This window comes from Rhinoderma darwinii, chromosome 11, assembly GCF_050947455.1.
Source record: "Rhinoderma darwinii isolate aRhiDar2 chromosome 11, aRhiDar2.hap1, whole genome shotgun sequence".
Classification (NCBI taxonomy): Eukaryota; Metazoa; Chordata; class Amphibia; order Anura; family Rhinodermatidae; genus Rhinoderma; species Rhinoderma darwinii.
In genome coordinates, this window is record NC_134697.1 from 53,267,891 (window position 1) to 53,291,468 (window position 23,578).

Here is a 23,578-nt window from a genome sequence, read left to right on the forward strand (position 1 = left end):
ATAATTCAATATCAGTTTGTTTTGAACTTCCCTTTTAAAGTTGTGTTTTTTCTTCTCGTTTATTATTCTATATTAATGAATAGTTTTCATTTTGAAAAGCTTCCCCTTCCGTGTAGAATACATCACTATTTTTGCTTTATGGCTGCTTGCTGAAGGATTTCGGGAAACTATGCTTCAATGATTAGCAACAAATGATATTGTATCTTTCTAGTTTATCCTTTAGAATGGTCATTGGATCTCATGTCTATATAGTTTCTCCTAAAATGTTGGTTAATAGTGTATGAGCTTATTTCAGTGTAGTTTTGGTCGATGGTTAAAAAGGGTATGTACACTTCTGCAATGTTTGTGGTTTGTTCCAATGTATCTTCAATAAAAATAAAGGAACTTTGCAAATTAGTCTTGATTTATAAATCTACTATTTATCTACAGCTTTTGTGGAGATTTATGTGTCTCTGAATATAGACTACAAAAAAAATCCTGTTTGGTGTCTGACCCTTGAGTCATCATCCCTTCTACCTGACCCATTTTCTTACTAACCTACTGTCTTTAAGTGGATTAATAGTGCAGGATCTGACTACATACAGGGTTTGCTTGTAGTCTGTTCTCATGGAGACATAGAAAACCTTTTACTCAAGAGTATTTCTTAATATGGATGCATTGGAACAATTAAAAAAATTGTTACAAAAGTGTATATAGCCTTTAAACACCTCTCCACTCCCAATTTTATACCAACAACTGGTATTTATAGTTACCTACCTTAAACCAGTAAACCTAATCGGTAAATAAATTAATCAGAAAATATATTTTTTAGGAGCATTTTGTTTTAATGCTGACTTCAGTCTTGTCATGTCTCAGGATGTCAAAATATATTTTAGGCTGTTAGATGTCTTCTTTTCTGCTCATTTCTTTCTCTTGGTGAGGAAAGGGAATTGACTACGGTTATGAGCATATTTACAGCTTAACATAATTGTATCTCTTAAGCCTTTTCAGCAGTTGGCATGGCAAATCTCTTTAAAACCCCAGGTGTGAATACAGACCTACTACACCCAGCAGACTATGGGATCGGTTTTATAAATATGCCTGGCGGAATGGATTTGCTCTATAATAAATACAGATAAATATGTATTGTAATATATCCCATAATCATGTTCTATATCATACATGACCACATAATACAGATCTGTACAACACATATCACATAATAGAGACTAAGATGGCGAAGAAGAACAAGACCACCCAAAGAAGATCGGGTCCACCAGTAATAGACCAAATGGCAGAACATTTATTTACGTGACCTTTTTTCTTCTTGCCATGTTCTGATGGGCATTCAGTGTGTGTAGTTTGGGTTTAATTCTAGTATTTTGTTCGCCACATATGCATTCCACTATAATATATTTTACTTTAAGAAAGATCTGTCCCCATTCTGGAACTCAGATCAGTCCGTGGTGTGTAAGTGTCTTAAAAAGCAAGAAATCAAGACCAATACTGTCAAGTAAAATATGGAAACTATGTTAAGAACATATTCTGCAACGTATTTTTTTCTGTCAATAGGGGCCTATACTATGACACAATACGTCCTCGACAACCTCTTAGCCATATTCAAACTATTGGACAACGCATGCGGCTTAGCCGGGGAGATATAGCGCAGGCAAAGAAATTATATAAATGTCCAGGTAATGGCCAGAGATTTTTCTTTTGACAACTTCTATATTCATTTTTTTTTTGTGGTTTCTTTTATTTTATTGTATATAATATGACGGTGGTGCCCAACCTGTAGCATGATAGGGACGTGTATCTCATGGGGGTTTTTTAATTGTAATTTTTTTTTTAATCAGGCAAAAATTACTATCCTATTATGTTTGTTTCAATATAGCTGATATAGTACATTAACGTTCTAAGTGTTGATTAAGAAAATGTATATTTCAGGTTACATAATTTAGTCTGAGCCGTCATGTGCTATTGAAACTTTTTTCTTAGGACTTATTAGACCATCTAAAATTAGCAGATTTACCCCATAACTTTTTGTTGCCCATCTGTTCCACAAGAGTCCAATGTATAATCTGTTTTTTGTTTCTTTTTTTTTTTTAAGCATGTGGTGAAACTTTAATGGAGTCGAGTGGTAATTTCTCTGCTCCAGGTTATCCAAGTGGTTATCCATCTTACACGCATTGCATATGGAGAATATCTGTAACACCTGGAGAAAAGGTACCTAAAAGTATAACTAAGAAGTATGTTCGCTTTTTATACTTTCATATATATATATAATATATATATATATAATAATGCTGTGCGCCCAGTTGTTGACCAGAGGCTAGGGTTGCCAGCCTCAATCGGTTCTTTACGGACAACCGGGGGGAAAAAAAATCAGACAAAATATAATTTTTTTAACTATAGAGGATCAATACAAATGCTTAACTGGCTTGTTTGATACAATTTAATTACTAATTTTACTGCTTCAAATGTATTTGAAGAACAGCACAGTTGACATCATGGGTTACACAGAGCATAGTAATTGTAGCAGTAATAGTATTTCTATTGTCAATGTTGTGTTTATTATGACTATTAATGGTAAATAAGCACCGGATGTACTGCTGTAGTACCAATTGTATACCTATTACCTAATACCTATTATCACCATTATACCATTAAAGTCTATCTACACCTTTGAAAACTTTTTCTTTTTTAATAAACGTGTATTCGTGTGATTGGTTCAACTTTATAATTACATTTCAATAAAAATTATTTTTACTTTTTGAGATATAACTGCTTTGTATCCTGTATACAGAACAGCTGTATCTTGCACGGAGACCTGAATCCGTCAGTTCAGCAGCACTGACGGATTCCACCGGTTATCGATCACATCTAAGTTATAAACTTAGATGTGATTAATATCCGCTTGATCCTGCATGTCAGACATGCAGAACCTGCTGTCACTGAACCAGTCAGTGCTGCTGACCTGACAGATGCAGGTTTCAGTGCACAATACAGCTGCTCTGTATATAGGATACAAAGCGGCTGTATCTCAAAAAGTTTAAATAATTAAAAAAATAATAATTCATTACAAAGTTGCACCAATTACACTAATATACATGTTAATTAAAAAAAAAAAAACACGTTTTCAAAGGTGTGTATATAGCTTTTAATCTTCAATGTCATCAATACTTTTTTTATTTTTAAGGCTGATAGTAGTACAGTTAGTGCTACCATTTTAATGGTTATTTTGTACAGTATTTCGAATAGTACTACTTGAACTGAACTACTACTAACATGATGTAGTTTTATACCTGTGTAAAAAAAAGAACACAAGTATCCATTGCTTATCATGTTGTCTAATATATGGCATGGAAAACATATAAGTGATATACCGTACAAAATACACAACTCCCTAATTTTGTAGACTGACCATAAATTTCTGCACAGTTGGCAACCATGCCAGAGACCTGGAATATAGCTTGTCACATATGATCCTCCTGTAAGCAGACTGACATACAATAAGAACTATAGTAACAAAATACACCCCATATGCCAACACAAACTTCCTCAATCATTAGTAAGAGTATCTGACTGGGACAAACATTTTTAATATGTTTTACAATGTTTTGTTTTGTTAATGTTTGATGCCATTATGTATATGTGGTTTTAGATAGTCCTAAATTTCACAGAAATTGACCTCTTTAAGAGTCGACTATGCTGGTATGACTATATTGAAATACGAGATGGATATTGGAGAAAGGCACCCTTGTTAGGTGAGTTAGAATAAGCTGTGTATTAATTAACGTATTTGAAACGCCACTCTAAGTGCATTTGCACATGACCGAGTGCTACTCGGGCCGTTTTTCATCCGAGTGGCACACGATAGTTTTCACGGACCCATTCACTTTAGGCTACAATCACGCGAGCGTGACAGATTTTACGTGCGTAAATCTGTCCGTGTGCGTTGCATTATGTACCAGTGTGCTTTGCGAGTGGCATGGGTTTTTCACGCACTCACAAACACTTTTTTTTTTTACAATGTAATTGGTGCGTAAAACATGGACAGCAGACGGGTGTGCTTTCTGTGGATTTCATGCACCATTGACTTCAATGGGCTGCTAGGTGCGTGAAAATACACCAATATAGGACATGCAGTGAGTTTCACGCAACGGATGCTAGCTGCGCGAAAACTCCCGTATGTGTGAATAGACCCGTTGAAATCAATGGGGCTGTGTGCTGATCGTTGTTTCCACGGATCACTGACGGGACCCGGCTGGTGCACGCGGTCGTGTGCATGAGGCATAACTAAAGTGATAAAGAGCTTCTCCACTGTATATTGTATGTACATTCAGATAACATATTATTGCTGCCCCCATGAAGCTTGTGAACAACTTCCATATTGTAATGTAACTGTCTTTGACATAATAGACAAAGGTTTGACACTTAACTACTTTTATACCTGGTGATAAGTAGACTCTAGCGAGAAAAAAAAATCCAAGAATTAGCAGAATTCCTTACATGTCCCATAATTCTTCATTGTTGCCTAGTATTGTTAATGAAAATAAACACCTAAATATATAGGACTGGATATGTATTGGTAGAAAATGCACAAATTTTGTTTCCACTTTGCATTAGGTAGATTATGTGGTGATCGTATGCCGGAGCCTATAGAATCATCCGATAGCAGGCTATGGATTGAATTTAGGAGTAGCAGTAATATCCTGGGTAAAGGATTCCATGCAGTTTATGAAGGTTTGTTACAGTTTTAAGTGTTGGGCTAATGCAAATATACAACTTGTAATTACGTTCATTTTTGTAAATATTAATGCCTAGACAGACCGTGTGTTCCTTATGTTTCAGGGTTGCATTGTGTTTCCAATCCTACAAAGGAAACATTAAAGTGGTTGTCCTATCAGAACAACCCCTGTCTAAATGCCCTATTAGACCCCCTTCACGTTATGTTATTGCCCTACGGTTATAGTGTACGTCAGGAAAGCTCCCAAAATGCAAGATAAACGTGTCCAAAGTGCTCTATTAGCCCGATGAAGGCCAAATGAGTGTCCATTTGGCCGCCGTTGGGCTGGTATACGTAAGCATACTGTTTAAAAAATAAATAAATGGACTAGCATAGTAGACTATGCCAATCCATACTAAGGAATTTCGCAAAAAGTATGTTTTCTTAACATCGGAGCCTATGGGTGATGGATGCCAGTGTATGGCATCCGTCACAGGTATGCGTTAACATTGGGAAGCTTCTGACATCGCTGTTCATATATGGGCAGTGATTTCTGGTACTTTCCTATGCCAGAGGCCCCCGGGTAGAGAATCGTAAGCGCTCCGACCGAGAAAGCAGCTGACTTCACTTTCCATATATGAGGCGCTCAGCCCACAGACTTTGGCCCTGGGGAAGCTACTGACGTCACTGTACATATATGGACAGGGATATCAGGAGCTTCACCAGGGCCGGACTCTCCAGTCAGAGCATCAGGTAGTGATCTGCCTGCAGGAGGGGGAGTCATGTTTTGGTGAGGTATCTGACTGTATGCCTAGACAGTGGGATAAGTTGCAGCCTTCTGCCGGAGGTATACGTTCGGCGGAAGGCAATAACGAGATGTAAGGTGGCTTTAGGGACCAGGAACCTCCCTCTATGAGCCAAAGTGGAACAGTGTTCACAAGCAGTGGTTCTTGTTAAGACAGACTCTGGTCATCCATGTATTACATGCAAGGCCAGGGACATATCTAAATGAGACCGGTGGGTAATTTGCCTAAGGCACTGGGTGCCGCAGGGGCACCAATAAGCACTCTGCTTTGCTGCCCTAGTCCTGCATTAAAGTACCATGGCCAGCGAATCATGCCAAATTTGAAGCAAGGCCCATTATAAAACTACCAACTTAGGCACCAACACAGCTTGTCCGCCCCTGATCCTATCTAAGGCCACTCATTTACCATATACTACATTATCTCCTGCAGCGATTGCATGGCAAAAATCAGCTTTTTGCTGGAGGTCTCGGGAACCTAATCTGCAGTAATCTACTCGTGCAGCAGCTCATATTAAAGGGAGTCAACACCATTTAATTCTTGCAAATTTATAAGTAGCTATGTTCTCTTCCCCTTCTTATATACTGGCTGCAAATATAGGAAAACAACGTAGAGATCTGGACCAGGTCATCAAACAGAAAAGGATATATGTCAGTACATTGCTTTGTGACCTACAACATTGTAACTTACTTCATTTATATCTTCTAGCTAAATGTGGAGGCCATATAAAAAAAGATATTGGTCAGATTCAGTCACCTAATTATCCAGATGATTATCGCCCAGACAGACAATGTGAATGGACAATTACAGTCCCAGAAGGCTTTGTGGTTGGTCTCTCTTTTCAAACTTTTGAGGTAAGACTTCTTATATGGTTTGTGTGCACAGTGTTAAAAAAATAAAAATATGCACTCTGGAATTTACTGTTGTTGTGACACTGGTTGTTTAGGAAAACGAGGGCAAAAAGTGGAGCAATCAGATTACAGCTTTCATCTTTCTAGTGCTGGTTATAAAATGAAAGCTCTGGTATAATTGGTTGCTTTTTAGCAGCTCCTTCAGTTTTGTCTCTGCACTAGTTTTTTTTAAAGGGGTTATCTCACTAGTTATTTCTGGAGCAACCTATGTCTGGCTATACATTATCCGTCCATTTTATGGAAGCCATTCAAATGAGTGGTCGTCCATGTAATGCATGGATGCGCATGGTCTGCCAAATCGGGGGCCACTCTTACAGAGTGGCTGTGCTATCTGGCTCATGTTGATCTGTTCTGAGTGTGTTGACCCCCCCTGTGACGTCCATAATCGTGAGACAACCTCTTTAAATGAGTTTTATATTTGTTGAGTCCTGAAGACCACAAATAATTTTAAGGGTATGTTCACACTGCTTATTTTCAGCTGTTTTTCAGGCCGTAAACTCCCTAAAAAAACGGCTAAAAATACGGAGGCTAAACGCCTCTAAACATCTGCCTATTGACTTCAATGGGAAAAATGGCGTTTCATTCCCACGGGGCATTTTTTTATGCGGATTTTTTAAAACGGCGCATAAAAAAAATACCCCGTAAAAAAAGAAGTGCATGTCACTTCTTGAGCTGTTTTTGGAGTAGTTTTTCATTGTCTCAATAGAAAAACAACTCCAAAAACGGGCGTAAAAAAACCGCATCAAAAAACGCTTGATGCATAAAAAACTTCTGAAAACCAGAGGCTGTTTTCCCTTGAAAGCAGCTTCATATTTTACAGCCGTTTTTCGTTTGCTGTGTGAACATACCCTTAACCTAACACTTCCGTGGTTACTGAAAATGTAATGATTACGATGGTGAATTGCTCTGGCCTTGTTTTAGTTTGACGATTTGTATTTACTTATTTTTTATTTACCCAGACCTCAAACTATAATATAATTATAATATTTAAGGGGTTGTCCAGGTTTAGGGCTGTTTTTTATACTGATGACCTATCCACAGAATAGGTCATCAGTATATGATCGGTGTGGGTCCAACACCCTGACCCCGCACCAATCAGCGGCCTCCGAGCGCCAGGAGCTATGCAGGTTCGGTGAAGGAAGCCGAAGGCTCTGACCACAGTGTAGCAGCCATGCTGCAGTACTTCCCCTGCCTGGAGGCAGCTTGAACAGCTAATCGGTGTGGGGTCTTGGACCCACACCCATCATATATTTAAGTAATCTGTGTAAAAAAACAGCCCCAAACCTGGACAACCCCTTTAAGCACTTTCATTATTGATCACTATTTTTTTTTCTCCTAGTTTGAAGCACATGACAATTGCTTATATGACCACCTGCAAATACGTGATGGTCCATCAGAAGATAGTTCGCTTATTGGACAGTTCTGTGGCTACGAGAAGCCTGATGACATAAAATCTACCTCAAATACACTTTGGATAAAATTTTTCTCTGATTCCTCAGTTAATAAAGCTGGATTTTCTTCAAACTTCTTTAAAGGTAACTATTTCTATTTCACCACCTTTCCAAGTACATTTCTTGCATATTGCATGCTCCTGTGGCGTTTCCACTTGCTCTTGGGCAGCGTGAACCTCATCATGGCTACCTCTTTCAGCAGGCATCTATATGGATGTGATATTTAGTTTGATCTGTGCATATTGCCCTTATATTGCAAACTGCTTCATTTCCCTTCAACTGGTTTTCTGAAATCTGCACGATTCTGATCCCATTTCAGGGCGGCGCTTCTGTTCATTCTTTTACTCACACGCACCGTGATTTAATACGAAGTTCTAGTGAGCTGTCAGTGCGGCACTGCTGGGAGGCCACAAGTGACATCAGCGAGGCACTTGCACTCTGAGCCGGTATGCCACGGCACAGTATTTGTGCTTGGCTGAGCCACCAAGCAGTCCCGCACTTACTGCTCAAAACAGGTTGGCATCAAAGTGCATCCCGTATATCTAGGTGAATGGTCATGAGGAATTACATTGTAGTCTAAACTCTGCCGCCGGTCAGTCCACAGTCTAATGTAAATGCTTTTATATTTAACCTGTAATAATATAGATTTGTAATTTGGCATAAAAAAAATGGGGCTCCTATGTTCTACACATAGGAGTCAAAGGCCTCAGTAATTTTTTCAAGTTTGGGAATTGCCAAATATTTTTATGAACATTTTCAAGTTTTATGAGATTTGTGTGGTGGATTTTCTACATATGATTTGTGCAATTTTTACTTGACCTGCTCAGGCTCCCTTTCCCCTGTTGGCTAAAGATGAGAGCATTGTCTGGTGCAGTTTGTTTCACTGGAGGGTAGCAATTCATTCCTTCATTTCAATGAGTGCTCTGCCATGCTATTGCCCCAAGTATTTACCCGTCAGCTAACAACTAATCACTTTGGGGTGAGGGGGGTTTTTGGGTATTGAGTTTTCCAAACTCCGCTACCGCTTTCAAATCAATAGTCACTCTAGAAAATGCTATCTCATTTAATTTCTAAGGTTAAACATGTCGTTGTAGTTTTGGTCTCTTCTACTTTATTTTAATGATTTCAACCAGTTTTATGCTTCTGTTTTTGAAAAGAGATTGATGAGTGTGCCAGGCCAGATAATGGAGGATGTGCCCAGCGCTGTGTTAATACATTGGGAAGTTACAAATGTGTCTGTGACCCAGGATATGAACTGACTCCAGATAAGAAAAGCTGTGAAGGTTGGTAGATCACAAGGGTCTTGAAGAAACTTTAAACAGTTTTCCAAAACCTTTGTTTTAATGCTCTAGATATCGGGAAATAGATTTCAAATATACTGAAAAGACAGCTGCCCGTGGTTTCTACCACACGGCTTTCCGCTTGCTCTTCCAGCGGGCTTCGGGGTGGTGACGTCCTGTCTATTGAGACTTCACATGACTATGGCTGCCAATAAAGCCACGGCCCTGTGGATGCATCTCTGCAAACCCCTTTGAGCTATGGTTGAAAAAATATCAATACGATTGCCATTGCAGGCTTTTTAAGCATATGAGGAAATTGTGTTGTATTCTTTTAAATGGGAATATACATTTTGGGTTAGAAAGTTTATGAAAAATTTTACTGAATGCTATATACTTCTTCAGGTCAATTCGTATGAATATGCCAAATATATTGTAAAGTATATTTGTAGTATACTTTCATATAGAATTTAATTTTTATGGTTTTTTTATATAGTTTTTATATATTTTTTTTATTATTACAAATTCTTTACAAAGTGCAAAAGTTCTATAATCCATATCATTGTCAAGAGATTCTCGATTTCCTCTTTCCCATAGTTGCATGTGGAGGTGTTATCACCAAGCTGGATGGTGCCATAACTAGTCCTGGTTGGCCTAATGAATACCCCACTAATAAAAACTGTGTGTGGCAAGTGGTGGCACCAGCACAGTACAGAATATCTCTACAATTTGATTTCTTTGAACTTGAAGGCAATGATGTAAGTTCGGCAGATGCAAAACATAAATGCTGTATATAACACCGGACATCAAACCCATTATAGCGTTAAAGCCTTGTATCGGCTCATACCCAGTTAGTAGTTATTTACCAAAGTTTTATGTGTGTGTATTCTTACATCTACATGTGTGCTTATTTATATTGGCTTCTTCAGGTCTGTAAATACGATTATGTGGAAGTTCGCAGTATACTCAAGACCGATACAAAACTACACGGAAGATATTGTGGACCAGAGAAGCCAGAAGTGATAACGTCACAGGGCAATACTATCCGACTGGAATTTAAATCTGACAACACTGTGTCAAAAAGAGGGTTTAAAGTCAACTTCTTCTCCGGTAATAAGATTGTGTTCTTCTATATTTCAGCACAAGATGTGATTTAGAAACTCCTGATGAAAATGTTGTGAGATTAGTAATGTAAGCTCCGACTGCTTTCCCTTGCAGATAAGGATGAGTGCTCGAAGGAGAACGGGGGCTGCCAGCACGAGTGTGTCAATACTTTAGGCAGCTATGTGTGCCAGTGCAAAAATGGATACACGCTCCATGAAAATGGACATGACTGTAAAGAGGGTAAGACTGTCCAGTGAATTTATGGAAGATGAAGTTACCAGCTTTGTCATTAGATTGTGTTTGTATTTGAGAAATACTAAAAAACAATAATAAAAAGAAAAATCCCATAATAATTGGATTGGACAGAAGCAGTACTGACTGCGGGAGCCAAGGAGATCTATCACGCGCTCTCCAGATTTCAACACTTTCTATGCAGCATGGACCCTGGGAGGTCAGACTGCAATATCTTCTGAAAGTAAGCAGAATCATCAAATTGTGTTTAATCTGTACCTATGAAAATAATGTGTGGACATAAGGCCTTATTCACACACTGCAGTAACTTCCCCACAAGCCATAAAACTTTCAACCTGCTGTGTCCCTATCCACTTACTAGTCTTTTTATTTTACTGAAAGCAAAACAATTCTGCAATCTTTCTGTTGACTTTGTAGCCTAGATCCAAATGGATATGAGTGACATCAATTCTAATATAAAAATGAGTTTTTCCCACAACAGTTTGAAACCTTCATGGGAGAAGTAAATCCTATGAAATTGGCTTTGAATTTGGGAATGCAAATCTGAGCTGAAATGGTTGTTTTTTTTTCTCTTTTACTGTTCCTTTTTTTAATACTGTGATTTTGATATTAAAACATCAGTCATGTATTTTCTTATACATTTATTATTCGTGGCTATTGCAGCCTTAAAGGGTTCTCTCTTGAAGTCAAGCACATTTATTAAACAGAAGGGGCTTGGTGATGAGCCGATCACCCTGGTTGCAGATTCTATAACCCCTGGTGAACTGCTACTATCGCGGGGGAAGCCACTTTTGGCCAAACATTTCCCCTAGCATTACATGGCCAATCATTTGAATGGCTGACTGACCATGTAATAGATGGATGGGCTGAGTCCACCAGAATGGGAGCAGTTGTTGCTTAGAGAGGTGGGGCTCGCTTCTATGATGTCCATATTCCCTGATAGGGCATCTGTAAAAGGGTTGTCGTCATGAGAACCCCTTTTAAAATGCATATTTTATTTGTTTATATTGTTAATAGGTCTTGTTTTAAGTAAAAAGCATTATTTCAATTTTGTAACTGCCTCATCAATTTACATCTAGCTGGCTGTGAACACAGATTTCTAAGTGCCGAGGGAACAGTTGCAAGCCCCAACTATCCTGATAAGTACCCCAGTCGAAAAGAGTGCACCTGGGAGATCTTAACCACAGCAGGTCACAGAGTCAAACTTGTAAGTAATGTTCCTGAGAATTTTATTAACACAATGATTTTTATTTTTTTTTCAAAAGTTGCGTTTTGTTTTTCAAAGCTATTCGGTCATTAAGAACAGAACTTGGAGAATACGGCTACAAGGGCAGTGCTGTCTGGTTGCATGCATATCTTGTCCATGGACATATGAGATGTAAACTGCAATGTTCTTATAGCTGCAGTCCCCAAGTTTCTGATTTACAGACTACCTCTTTAAACGTGTAGTTATTTCAGTAAATGTCTCTTCTAGCCGAATGTTCAAAATGTTCCGGTCATGTTATTTAGAATGTCATTTTTTATCTTCTTCCTGTTTAATCCATCTTTTAGGAAGCAGTGTCCTATAAATACACAGGATACAGAGGAGCAGGTTGTTGTGTGTCGTAGTTTTTTAAGCAATAACCAGTTGTAGCTGTACCAGCAATAGGCATTGGGGCGTTTCATATGGTTTTAGGCAGTTGTGGAAAAATGGTGCAAAGTTAAATTGTTTCAAACATAGAAGTGTTAATAGTTGTTTCCATTTTGTTATTTGATTAAAAAAAAAACAAAGTGAATGAACAGAAGAGAAATCGAAATCAAATCAATATTTTGTGTGACCACCCTTCAAAACATCATCAATTCTTCTAAGTACACTTGCACACAGATTTTGATGGAACTTGGCAGGGAGGTTGTTCCAAACCTCTTGGAGAACTAATCACAGATCTTCTGTGGATGTAGACTTCCTCAAATCCTTCTGTCTCTTCATGTAATCCCAGACAGACTCGATGTTGAGATCAGGGCTCTGTGGGGACCATATCACTTCCAGGGCTCTTTGTTGTTCTTTACGCTGTAGATAGTTCTTAATGACATTGACTGTATATTTGGGGTTGTTGTCCTGCTGCAAAATTAAATTTGGAGCCAATCAGACGCCTACTTTTATGGTATTTCATGATGGATAAGTATCTGCCAGTATTTCTTCGCATTGAGGACACCATTAATTCTGACCAAATCCCCAACTCTATTTGCTGAAATGCAACCCCAAACTTGCAAGAAACCTCCACCATGCTTCACTGTTGCCTGCAGATACATTATTGTACTGCTCTCTAGCCCTTTGGCGAACAAACTGCCTTCTGTTACAGCCAAATATTTCACATTTTGACTCATCAGTCCAGAGCACCTGCTGCCATTTTTCTTCACCCCAGTTTCTATGTTTTCGTGCATAGTTGAGTTGCTTGGCCTTGTTTCCACGTCAAAGGTATGGCTTTTTGGCTGCAATTCTTCTGTGAAGACCACTTCTGGACAGACTTCTCCAAACTGTAGATGGACATTGCCAGTTTCTTTGTGCTTCTTCAAAAGAGCTTGAACAGCACTTCAAACCCGAGTCTGCTTTGAAATCTTTGCCTAGGAGGAACATTGCTGATGCAGTATAACTACCTTGTGTCTTGTTACTGTGCTCAAAAATAGATATTGGGATGCACTCCTCAATCAATTGGCGTGGTGCTAGTAAGGTAGGGACGAGAATCCCACAATATTGAAAATATATAACCCCAGCACTCACAGAGGTACGCAAAAGATCCAGATGCAAACAAATTTAAGTTTTATTGCAACAAAAGATGGTAAAGTTGAGGTGGAAAGCGACTTGGTAAAGACGTTTCGGCCGAACCTCGGCCTTTGTCACGGTCGCTGTAAGACGATATCACTGGTATGGGTTGTCCGCCGGATATTCCCTGTGTGTCACTGTGTTACTGTGCTCAGACTTGTCATGGTGGACCTGTGACATGGAATGGTCTTCCACAACCTCACCTTTGTAGCAGAGTTTGGCTGTTCCCCACCTAGTTTAAGCCTCCTACACAGCTGTTTCTGTTAGTTAATGACTGTGTTTCAACCTACATATGAAAATGATCATTATCACCTGTTTGGTATAATTGGTTAATCATGAACCTGATTATAATCATACAAAATCCATGACTTTGTGCAAGTGTAGCTAGAAGAACTGATGCTGTTTTGATGGCAAACGGTGGTCACACCAAATATTGATTTGATTTAAATTTCTGTTCATTTACTTTGTATTTTGTTAATTGATAAAAAAGACCTTAACACTTTTATTTTTTAAAGTATTTTTACTTTGCAGAATTTTTCCGTAACTGCCTAAAATTATTGCACATTACTGTATATAATTTATTAGTTTTTCTTTAATGTGTCCGAAGGGGAAGGGGGGCAGATGGGATGGGGGGCAAGGTGTGGGGCACGGCATTCGCTTCTACCTTCTAAAATTTACGCCAGGTGGGAGCATTTTTTGTAGAAGATTAGACTTTTGCTATCGTTTATACCAGTTTTCTGGCATAAATTATAATTTATTTGTCGTATTAGTGGAGGCCCAGTCCCTTCAGATAAGCCACGCCACTTTTAGACCTGATTCACACGAGTGTATTTTACGTCTGTGTGACGGCCATTAAAACAACAGCCATCACACGGACTTATGTAATTCAGTGGGGCCGTTTACACGGCTGTTTCAACAGATCATATGAAGAGTCCGTTGAAAAATAGAACACGTCCTATTTTGTTCCGTTTTCATGGATCCCTCCATGGACTCAAGTCTATGGGAATACATGAAAACGGAACCCGCACAGGGGCATCTCAGACGTGAAAAACGTAAAGTTTTTCACGTCTGAGTTTCCTGACGTTCTTGTGAATCTAGCCTTCGTGAGTGGCAAGAAAAGTAAAAAGTTGTTGTTTTTTTTGTGCCAGAAAACTTGTATAAGCCTTTTGACATATTGCGTCTAAAGATGATGCTTTACTTTTGTCCTTTAGAATAGTGGGTGAAACACTGGAAGTATATTTGAATTTATTATTTGGCACAACAGACCTCAGCCTACAGGCAGCATTGTTTTAATGGGCAGCTCTATATTCCTGCCTCCAAATCAGCTCCCGAATAGTATGTGATCATCAATGCTTTGGACCAGCATTCTGCTGTGACCAATGGGGGAATTGATAGAGTAAGTGGTGTGCTTGCTGGAGAATTTGAGAGAGGAGTGGGGAAATAATTTTTACGCCTCTAGGGGATGGAAACACTGCTAAAACTAGCAGGGAGCTCTGTTTTGACAACAAAATCTTAAGGGATGTGAAATCCCTGATGTATTGAGTTTACTGTCCAGGCCTTGGCCAAGGCTTCATGGTGACATTTTGCTCCTGCAGAATGCTACCATGGCAGTGGGACAGCACAGTGGTGGACATTCAATGTGTGCCGCCTGTGCAACTTTCCCCAATTGTCCTATAGGTGGGGTACACAACACAAAAAAGAAATAATCCCCACTGTCTCCCAGAGTGCATATAAAACACTTAATGATTCAATTGGCTCACAGTTGTTGATTGTGATATAGCGAAGAGGTCGGCATATCAAATAAGGGTTTGCTAGAGAGTCATCAATGGGGAATTCTATGATGATTATTTCGCTATTGACAGGGGCCCACAGACTGTTCTGGCACAGCCTACTTGTTTTGTTTAAATGCCACCTATGGTATCGTGGGGCATTTAAATAGGGCTGCAGGTTGCCTTCATGTTGCTGCTTTAATATATATCTGGTGTTTTCAGACGGATGTGATGCAATGCTTTAGCTGTGACAAGATGTGATGTTGCTTTATAATGACATTGCATCTGACGTTCACATTTAGCTCTAGCTTTGCTCAGAGCTCGTGAATTCAGATTAAGGAGTTGTGTCCGTTACACAATATTTTTGGCCCAAGGGCCATATTGGCAACTCTGTTATAGAGTAATCATTAATACATCCCTGCTTGGGGTTGTCTTTTACTGTATCTATATCCTCTAAGTGCTGCACATTTTTATAAATTATCCTTTTTACTATAAAGGAAACCAGACCTAGAACATGTTTATAGCCCAGGGCCATTCAGGATCGAAACATCCAAGAGCTGTGGTCTATTATGTATTTGCTGCTGCAGAGCTTTCCTTCATTTTCCGCCCTGGATGTTCCATGATTTATTTCTCTGTATGATCTGCACTGACATCACTTGCTTTAGCCCTATCAACTGGTTTTATTTCCTAATAATTTTTACACTTCTAGGTGTTTAATGACATTGAAATTGAATTGCACCAGGAGTGTGCCTATGACCACCTTGAGCTGTATGACGGACCAACCAGCAAATCCCCAATTCTAGGCCGATTTTGTGGCAGCAGTAAACCTGAACCTATTATTGCATCCACAAATCATATGTTTCTGCGCTTTTATTCTGATGCTTCAGTGCAGAGGAAGGGGTTTCAAGCCAAGTACAGCACAGGTATGTGGTTACGTATAAATCATGTGTCATGTAGATTGAAGTATTGTAGAGGACTGCATAATCATTAGGTCTCAGAGCTTGTATAGAGGCATAATGCAGTCATGTGCCTGAGTTCTACAAAGCCGTAATGCAGTACCTATAGAAGTCTAGGGAGCCATACTGTACCTCCGCATGCCCCCTATTTCATTTAAAGAAAGAATAATGTGGCATGCTTTTATATATATATATATATATATATATATATATAGCTGAGTTCACACATGACAGATTAGTCGCAAACTTTCAGTGTGGATTTTGCAATTACTGTATGGTCTATGTGGATAGAGTTTTCAAAATCATATCCACATGAAGCAAAAATAAATCTTTTGTGGGAATCTGCTCGTGCTGTGGATTTTCAAATCCGCAGAATGTCAATTCTGTTGCAGATCTTCTCTGCGGATTTTCCCCTTTGACATGCATAGGGTGATATCCACAACAAATCCGAGACATGTGAGCTCAACCTAATACAGTGCCATACAGTGGCACCATAAGGTGGCACACTAAGTGCCTATGGAGCAGTAGTACTGAGCCGCCGGGACTCTGTGTGCCATGGTGTAGGCTCTGTGCACACACCTCTGCCCTCGTAAATAGTAACTTTTAAAAAAGTTACTTAGACCCTTATTAAGTACTCCCCTGCAAGACTGCAAAGACGAGAGATGTCACTTTTACAGTTGGGATGGGCTAGTTGTACGAAAGGGATTTTTTTTTCATGGGTTTTCCCATGATAATTAGGTTAGTACCTTCTACTTTTAAAGTGTAGATTCATCTTTGGTGACACTATACCCTAATTCAGTGTATCCCATCCAGGGGTTTCGCAGAACACTGTAATAAGACCTGTCCCTTTTATAGTAGGGATGACAAAAAAACATCTCGGCCACAATATAGAATAATAGAATTCTCTACCTCCTTCTATACTAAGCTTTTTTTGAGGTTGTACTGTCCCGTCCCCCGTATGAGTTCTCCGGGACTGCAAACGTGGGTCAGGGGTACCTCCTGTGGTTATAGGGTTGAGGAAAACCGCCCTAAATCTTAGAAAACTTGTAACCACTTTTATTTTTCTCGAATGCATCTAATAGAATCAAAAAATTAAACATTAACTCAATGTGGGTTCGTCGGGTGCCGGTGGTATCGGTCATAGAATGTATCTGGCAAAGCATTGTGGCTTTAGGTATGAACATAAGCCACAATGCACATGTGAACATAACCTAAGCAATAAGTAGGGAGACATTATCAGACTACACACAGTTTGTTTGCAGTCTGTATTAATGGAGACACATACAGTAGACCTGCATAAGAGCTATAATAGTAGAATATTTTGAATCAAAACTATTTTCAAAATAGCTTTTGATTTATTTATATTATTTTATTTTAGATGCATTGGAGCAATGAAGAGACCAAAACATTTTTTTATTATTATTTTTTTTATTATCATACATTGTTGAGTTGTCGCAAGAATCTGGAGTTTGTATCATTTCAAATTCTAAAAAAATGTCAACATGTGATGTGTTGTCAAACCCTTTTTAAAAGGACTTGGAAAGCCCCTGCACACACTGTTTTTATGATAATGCAGCTTATCAGTTCAATAGAAAGCGGTGACATTATTATTTAGACATCATTGCTACCTCTAAAATAATTTATTTGTGTTTTCCCTTATCTTTAGAATGTGGAGGACGATTAAAAGCAGAGATTCAAACAAAGGATCTCTATTCACATGCGCAGTATGGCGATAACAATTACCCAGTACAAGAAAATTGCGATTGGGTCATTGTAGCAGAAGATGGCTATGGAGTGGAATTGATTTTTGAAACATTTGAAATGGAAGAAGAATCAGACTGTGGTTTTGACTACATGGAGATATATGATGGGTATGACAGCACTGCTCCACGACTAGCTGGCTACTGTGGATCTGGGGTAAGTTTTCCAGTTTTTGTGAATTCCCTTGGCCGCACAATATGGGACTATACAGATGAGTTTTTGCCCATTAAGGCTTTTAACATATGCAAGTTTTTATACTGGGAGAAGTACTAAGCGATATCATGTGAAAATTTAGTAGTGAGCCCAGCGATATACATGGGCCTAGCGAGTCCAATTGACGAGCTGCTCCGCATCACCATTAGTAAGTTAGTAGTATATAGTTATTGTAGGGCAAACCCTTCATCTCAGTGGGATGTACTAATGGGCTTGATACAATGCTTAAATCCAATGTTTTTTGTTTTTTTTTACGCTGCATTAACCCCTTAAGGACATGGCCAATCCTCGTTATTTAATAGTTTTTTTCCTTCCCGACTTCTAAGGGTATGTTCACACGGCTTGTTGTCGGCCGTTTTTCGGGCCGTAAACTGCCGAAAAACGTCCGAAAAGTCGGAAGCAGAACGCCTCCAGCATCTGCCCATTGATTTAAATGGGGAAAACGCGTTCTGCTCCGACGAGGCATTTTTTACGTGGCTATTTTTAAAAATGGCTGCATAAAAGAAGTGCATGTCACTTCTTGAGCCGTTTTTCATCGACTCTATAGGCCGTAAAAAACGCTGCAAAAAACACGAGTTTGAATAAAAAACGTCTGAAAATCAGGATCTGTTTTCCCTTGAAAACCGCTCCGTATTTTCAGACGTTTTTTGCTAAGCGTGTGAAAATACCCTTAAAGCCCAAACTTTTTTAAAATCTTTTCATCTACATAGCCGTATGAGGGCTTGTTTTTTGCTAGTTGTAGTTTTTCATGGCACCATTTATTATACTGCATAGTGCACTGGGAAACTGAAGGAAAAATATTGGGGTAAAGTGGGCAAAAAACAACATACGTCATTTTTTGAGCGGGGGGTTTCTGGCATCCATCAGGCAGTAAAACTACATGTTCACCTTATTTACGGGTTGATATGATTATGGCAATACCAAATTAAAAAAACCCCCAAAAAACTGAAGCTAAAAAAATAATTGTTTTGTGTCGTTATATTCTAAGAGCCATAACTTTTATCTTTCCGTTGATTGAATGATCTTGTTTTTGGGGTACACGCAACTTTTCTATCATTTTTTATTACATTTTTTTTTTTTAGAGAGCTAAGGTGACCAAAAAACAGCAATTTTTGTGTATTTTTACATTATATATATTTTTTTTTTGGGCGTTCACCGAGCGAGTTAAATAATTCTATATTGTAATAATTCAGACTTTTACGGACGCCACGAGACCAGTTATGTTAACTTTTATTTAATTTTCTTTAAAAAATGGGAAAAGGCGTCTTTTGAACTTATACTTTTTTTTTTTTTTTTTTTTGGAACATTTAAAAAAAACTTGATATAACGGTTTGTTTTTACAGTTTGTTTTTTAGTCCATTTAGGGGACTTGAACCATTGATCATTGGATCGCTTGCAGGATATACTAATGTATTGCAGTATATCGCTTTACTGACAGTCTCCCTTGAAGCCCTTTTCAAAGGAGTACAAAGACGACAGAACTGGGAGCCTTCATTAGGCCCCCCCCAGGCAGCCATGGCATTCCGCGATTGCATCATGGCGGGTGGCAGCCTCCCTGATTCTAGTGATTTTCATGATTGACTGCAGCATTTAAGGGGTTGAACGGGCGGAATCAGTGACCTTTTATTCCGCCTATTGCAGTGAGGCGTCGGCTGTATTACACAGCAGTCACCTGCTAAGTATGGAGCGAGCTCAGCCCGTAAGCCTGTTCCAAACTTCCCCTTAACGGCACGTGGCATGTCGTTAAGTGGGACCTATATGGCAGCACATAGTGACTGAATAAGTACTCTGTGTGTCGTTGTACTACTTTTGTGTGCATACCTCTGCCATGTTCAGGAGGCATTAGTCTAATATTTTTAATTTAAACAATACAATGCAAGAGCACATTTCGCATATTTTTACATTAAAGGGGTTTTCCGTTTTTTTAATTTGTTATACAAATAAAGCCGGAAATCATACCGTTTTCTAGTATAGATTAGGGCTAGGCAATTATGACCTAAATCCAAATCATGATTAATTAAACATGTAAACTCGATTTATTTAATGATTATTTAGGCCACACCCCTTTTTGCATGCCATGCCATCCCCTCAGCCTGCTGTATACTAGTGCATATAATATACCCTGTGACACTGCACCCACACAGTATATTGCCCCCAGTGATCCCCACACAGTATAATGCCCCTATAGTGCCTCCCACACAGTATAATGGCCCCTATAGTTGCCCTCTACACAGTATAATTCACCCCATAACTGCCCTCCACACAGTATAATGCCCCCATAACTGCCCTCCACAAAGTATAATGCCCCCATAACTGCCCTCCACACAGTATAATGCCCCCGATAACTGCCCGCCACACAGTATAATGCCCCCATAACTGCCCTCCACACAGTATAATGCCCCCATAACTGCCCTCCACACAGTATAATTCCCCCATAACTGCCCTCCACACAGTATAATGCCCCCATAACTGCCCTCCACACAGTATAATGCCCCCATAACTGCCCTCCACACAGTATAATGCCCCCGATAACTGCCCTCCACACAATATAATGCCCTCCTCACTGTATAATGCAACCATAGCTACCTCTACATAGTATAATGCCCCCATAACTGACTTCCACGCAGTATAATGCCTCTATAGCTGCCCTAACAGTATAATGCCCTAATAGCTGCACCCCACACAGTATAAAGTCCCCATAGATGCCCCAACCCTGTATAATGCCCAAAATAGTGCCTTATAAAGATGATGATATACATAGTCACCTAACCCCGTTCCAATGACGAGTGGAAGAGACCCCTCTGCTCCTCTGGTCTGTGCAGCTCGGCGCAGACAGGCGCCGTGACGTCACTGCCTCTTCCAGCAGAACATAGTGAATGGTAGAGCCAGGGACCTTACGGTCCTCTGCTTTACTATTGGATTCCACTGTATCTGTGTCCTGAAGATGCAGATAGTTTAAACCTGGAGAAAATAATTGAGAAAATCGAAATTCGCACGACGACGACTAATTGCGCTGAATTTCGATTTAGATTATTTTTTTATTAATTGCCCAGCCCTAGTATACATGTATTCTAAATTCAGACCACATACCATTCTAATACCAGTGCGATAGCCCAATAGCCAATGGTCCAAAAAAAAACTCAGAAAAAAACACCACATTGATTCATAGTTATGCATCCATAGGATAACGGAATTTTTTGTTTTTTATATTTTGTGTTTTTTTTTACAATTAACTTTATTAAAAACATGACAACATCACCTAGGGAAAGGCAGCCATGCTATACAAGTAAATAGACGCACAGCGAAGTAGTTGTTCATCATTATTCCACAATTCGTCCTATTCACTTAGATCACGGATGTGTCCTCTACGGTATGCTGCCCCAACACATGTATGCCATGTAACCCTGCTGCTAACTGAATGTTAGGGGTCATGTGTGTGTGTGGGAGGGCCGGGGGGGGGGGGTCACATGACTGACGCCATGTTTAGTCCTATTCAGTTAGCCCATGGATACACAGGACTAATCTGTGGGCTATACTACTGTGCAGGGACAGGGGCCTACTACACTGTTATAAGAAAGGTATGTGAGCAGAATTTCTAATACATGTATATTAGAAAACTATTACATTTCCTATTCTATAAAAAAATAAACAGTGGACAATCCCTTTCCGAAATCCGCCATATATATAGGTTATCTCTTTAGATTCCGTAATGGTCAATAACCACCACAGCATCTTTGGTTTGTAACCATTGCCCCTTGTGACACAATCGCGGGGTAGCCAATGGTTGCTATGACAGCTGGAGGCCAGACATGTATGGAAGCTTATTAAGCCCTAATAGGCTGACTGTCAGTGTAAAAATGACAGTTTTGATACATTGCAATATATAATTAGTGCAATGTATTATAATAGCGTTCAGGGGTCCACTCCTTCAAGTCCCGCAGTGGGACTAAAAATAAATAATAAATGCTGTACAAAAATAACAAATACGTTTCAAGTTAAAAAAAAACAAAACCGCATTTTTCCCATAAGTCTTTTTTTTTTAGCAATTATGTATATTTAAAAATAAATAAAAAATTGCCATTATGTCCATAACAACCTCATCTCTGAAACGATCATGTTATTTATCCCGCACGGTAAATGGCGTAAAAAAAACAGGAAAAACAATGCCAGAATTGCTGTCTTTTTGGTCATCTTTGCTCCCCCAAAAATGGATCAAAATGTCGCGTTTACCCCAAAATGGTACCAATAAAAACTACCGCTTGTCCCACAGAAAAATAAAAAAGTTATGGCTCTAGCAAAGTGAGGATGAAAAAACATCCTGATGTGGCAAGCCAGAGGGGAACATTGCTTCCTGTAGTAAGGCCCAATGCACACGACTGTGTGCCGGCCGCCTGAGTCCTGTCCGAGATCCGTGGAAAGAAAGGACATCTCCTATCTTTCCACGGATGGGAGAGTCGGACCTGATTCACCCGGTAAAGTGAATGGGTCCGTGAAAACTCAATGCCCCAAAAAATGGCCCAAGTGTCACTCTGTCGTGTCCAACTGGCCTAAAACATAGGGGAACATGCCTTCAGTTTCAAAAAGTGGTTATAACTGCCCTAATATTTGGGAACCAGGAGGGGGAAGGCCAAAGCTAATCTGCTGGAAGCGAGGGTGCCCGTATTTTACCAGGACAACACTTTCCCAGCAAAGTTTCCCAAACTACAAAAGAGGAAAGGTACAAAAACGATGCAGTGTGTCCCAAAAGGGGAATTTGAATGCACACCATTTATCAGTTTGCCACTGGCCTGTGCATAAAGGATTGCTTCAAAGCGTCCCACACCTCTATGGATTATTAATTTTACTATTTACCCCATTCTTATACCACTTTATAATGCCCTGATATACACTGCCCAGCTTACATATGCGCCTACATTATAAACTGAATTACCACTAAAACCCCAAACTACTACTACCAAGTAAAATCTGTGCTCCAAAAGCCGAATGGTGCTCCCTCCCTTCTAAGCCCTACAGTGTGCCCAAATAGCAATTTCCGTCCACATATATTGCATCGCCATACCCGGGAGTACCCGCTTAACAGTTAAAAGGGTGTGTGTCTCCAGTGGCACAATCTGAGCACTGCATATTTCACACTAAAATGGTATATCAGTGGACAAATTACAATTTTCACTTTATCATCTGATGCGCATTATTTTCTGGAAAACACCTGTGGGGTCTAAAGGCCCACTACACCACTTGATAAATGCCTTTAGGGGTGTAGTTTCCAAAATAGGGTCACTTCTCACATTCTGAACCAATACTCTGTAAATTGCCAAATTAGGCCTCAAATGTGTATGGTGCTCTTTCACTCATGAGCCCTGTTATATGTCCACACAAAAGATTAGTGCCACATGTAGGGCATTTCTAGTTTCTAAAACCAGGACACACAGTATTATAATTAGGGAGCGTTTTTTTTACCGTGTCACAAGCTGGGCACAACATATTGGACACTGAAATAGCATATGTATGGGAAAATTGCTGCCTCCACTCTGCAAAATCCACTGCACCCTAATTTACACCTGTGGGGTCAACAT

The 23,578-nt window shown here is 39.5% G+C and overlaps 1 protein-coding gene across 1 annotated transcript in view; it reads left to right on the top strand.

Moving 5' to 3' along the window:
- The window catches only part of TLL2 (tolloid like 2), a 144,508-nt gene that overhangs the window by 114,142 nt on the left and 6,788 nt on the right, over positions 1 to 23,578 (top strand). The window contains exons 8-20 of the mRNA XM_075841504.1: positions 1,552 to 1,673; positions 2,090 to 2,205; positions 3,644 to 3,746; positions 4,609 to 4,725; positions 6,220 to 6,365; positions 7,762 to 7,957; positions 9,031 to 9,156; positions 9,748 to 9,908; positions 10,080 to 10,260; positions 10,369 to 10,494; positions 11,586 to 11,713; positions 15,785 to 15,998; positions 17,698 to 17,948. Coding sequence (XP_075697619.1) covers positions 1,552 to 1,673; positions 2,090 to 2,205; positions 3,644 to 3,746; positions 4,609 to 4,725; positions 6,220 to 6,365; positions 7,762 to 7,957; positions 9,031 to 9,156; positions 9,748 to 9,908; positions 10,080 to 10,260; positions 10,369 to 10,494; positions 11,586 to 11,713; positions 15,785 to 15,998; positions 17,698 to 17,948 — 1,987 coding nt within the window. The remainder of the gene's footprint in view (positions 1 to 1,551; positions 1,674 to 2,089; positions 2,206 to 3,643; positions 3,747 to 4,608; positions 4,726 to 6,219; positions 6,366 to 7,761; positions 7,958 to 9,030; positions 9,157 to 9,747; positions 9,909 to 10,079; positions 10,261 to 10,368; positions 10,495 to 11,585; positions 11,714 to 15,784; positions 15,999 to 17,697; positions 17,949 to 23,578) is intronic.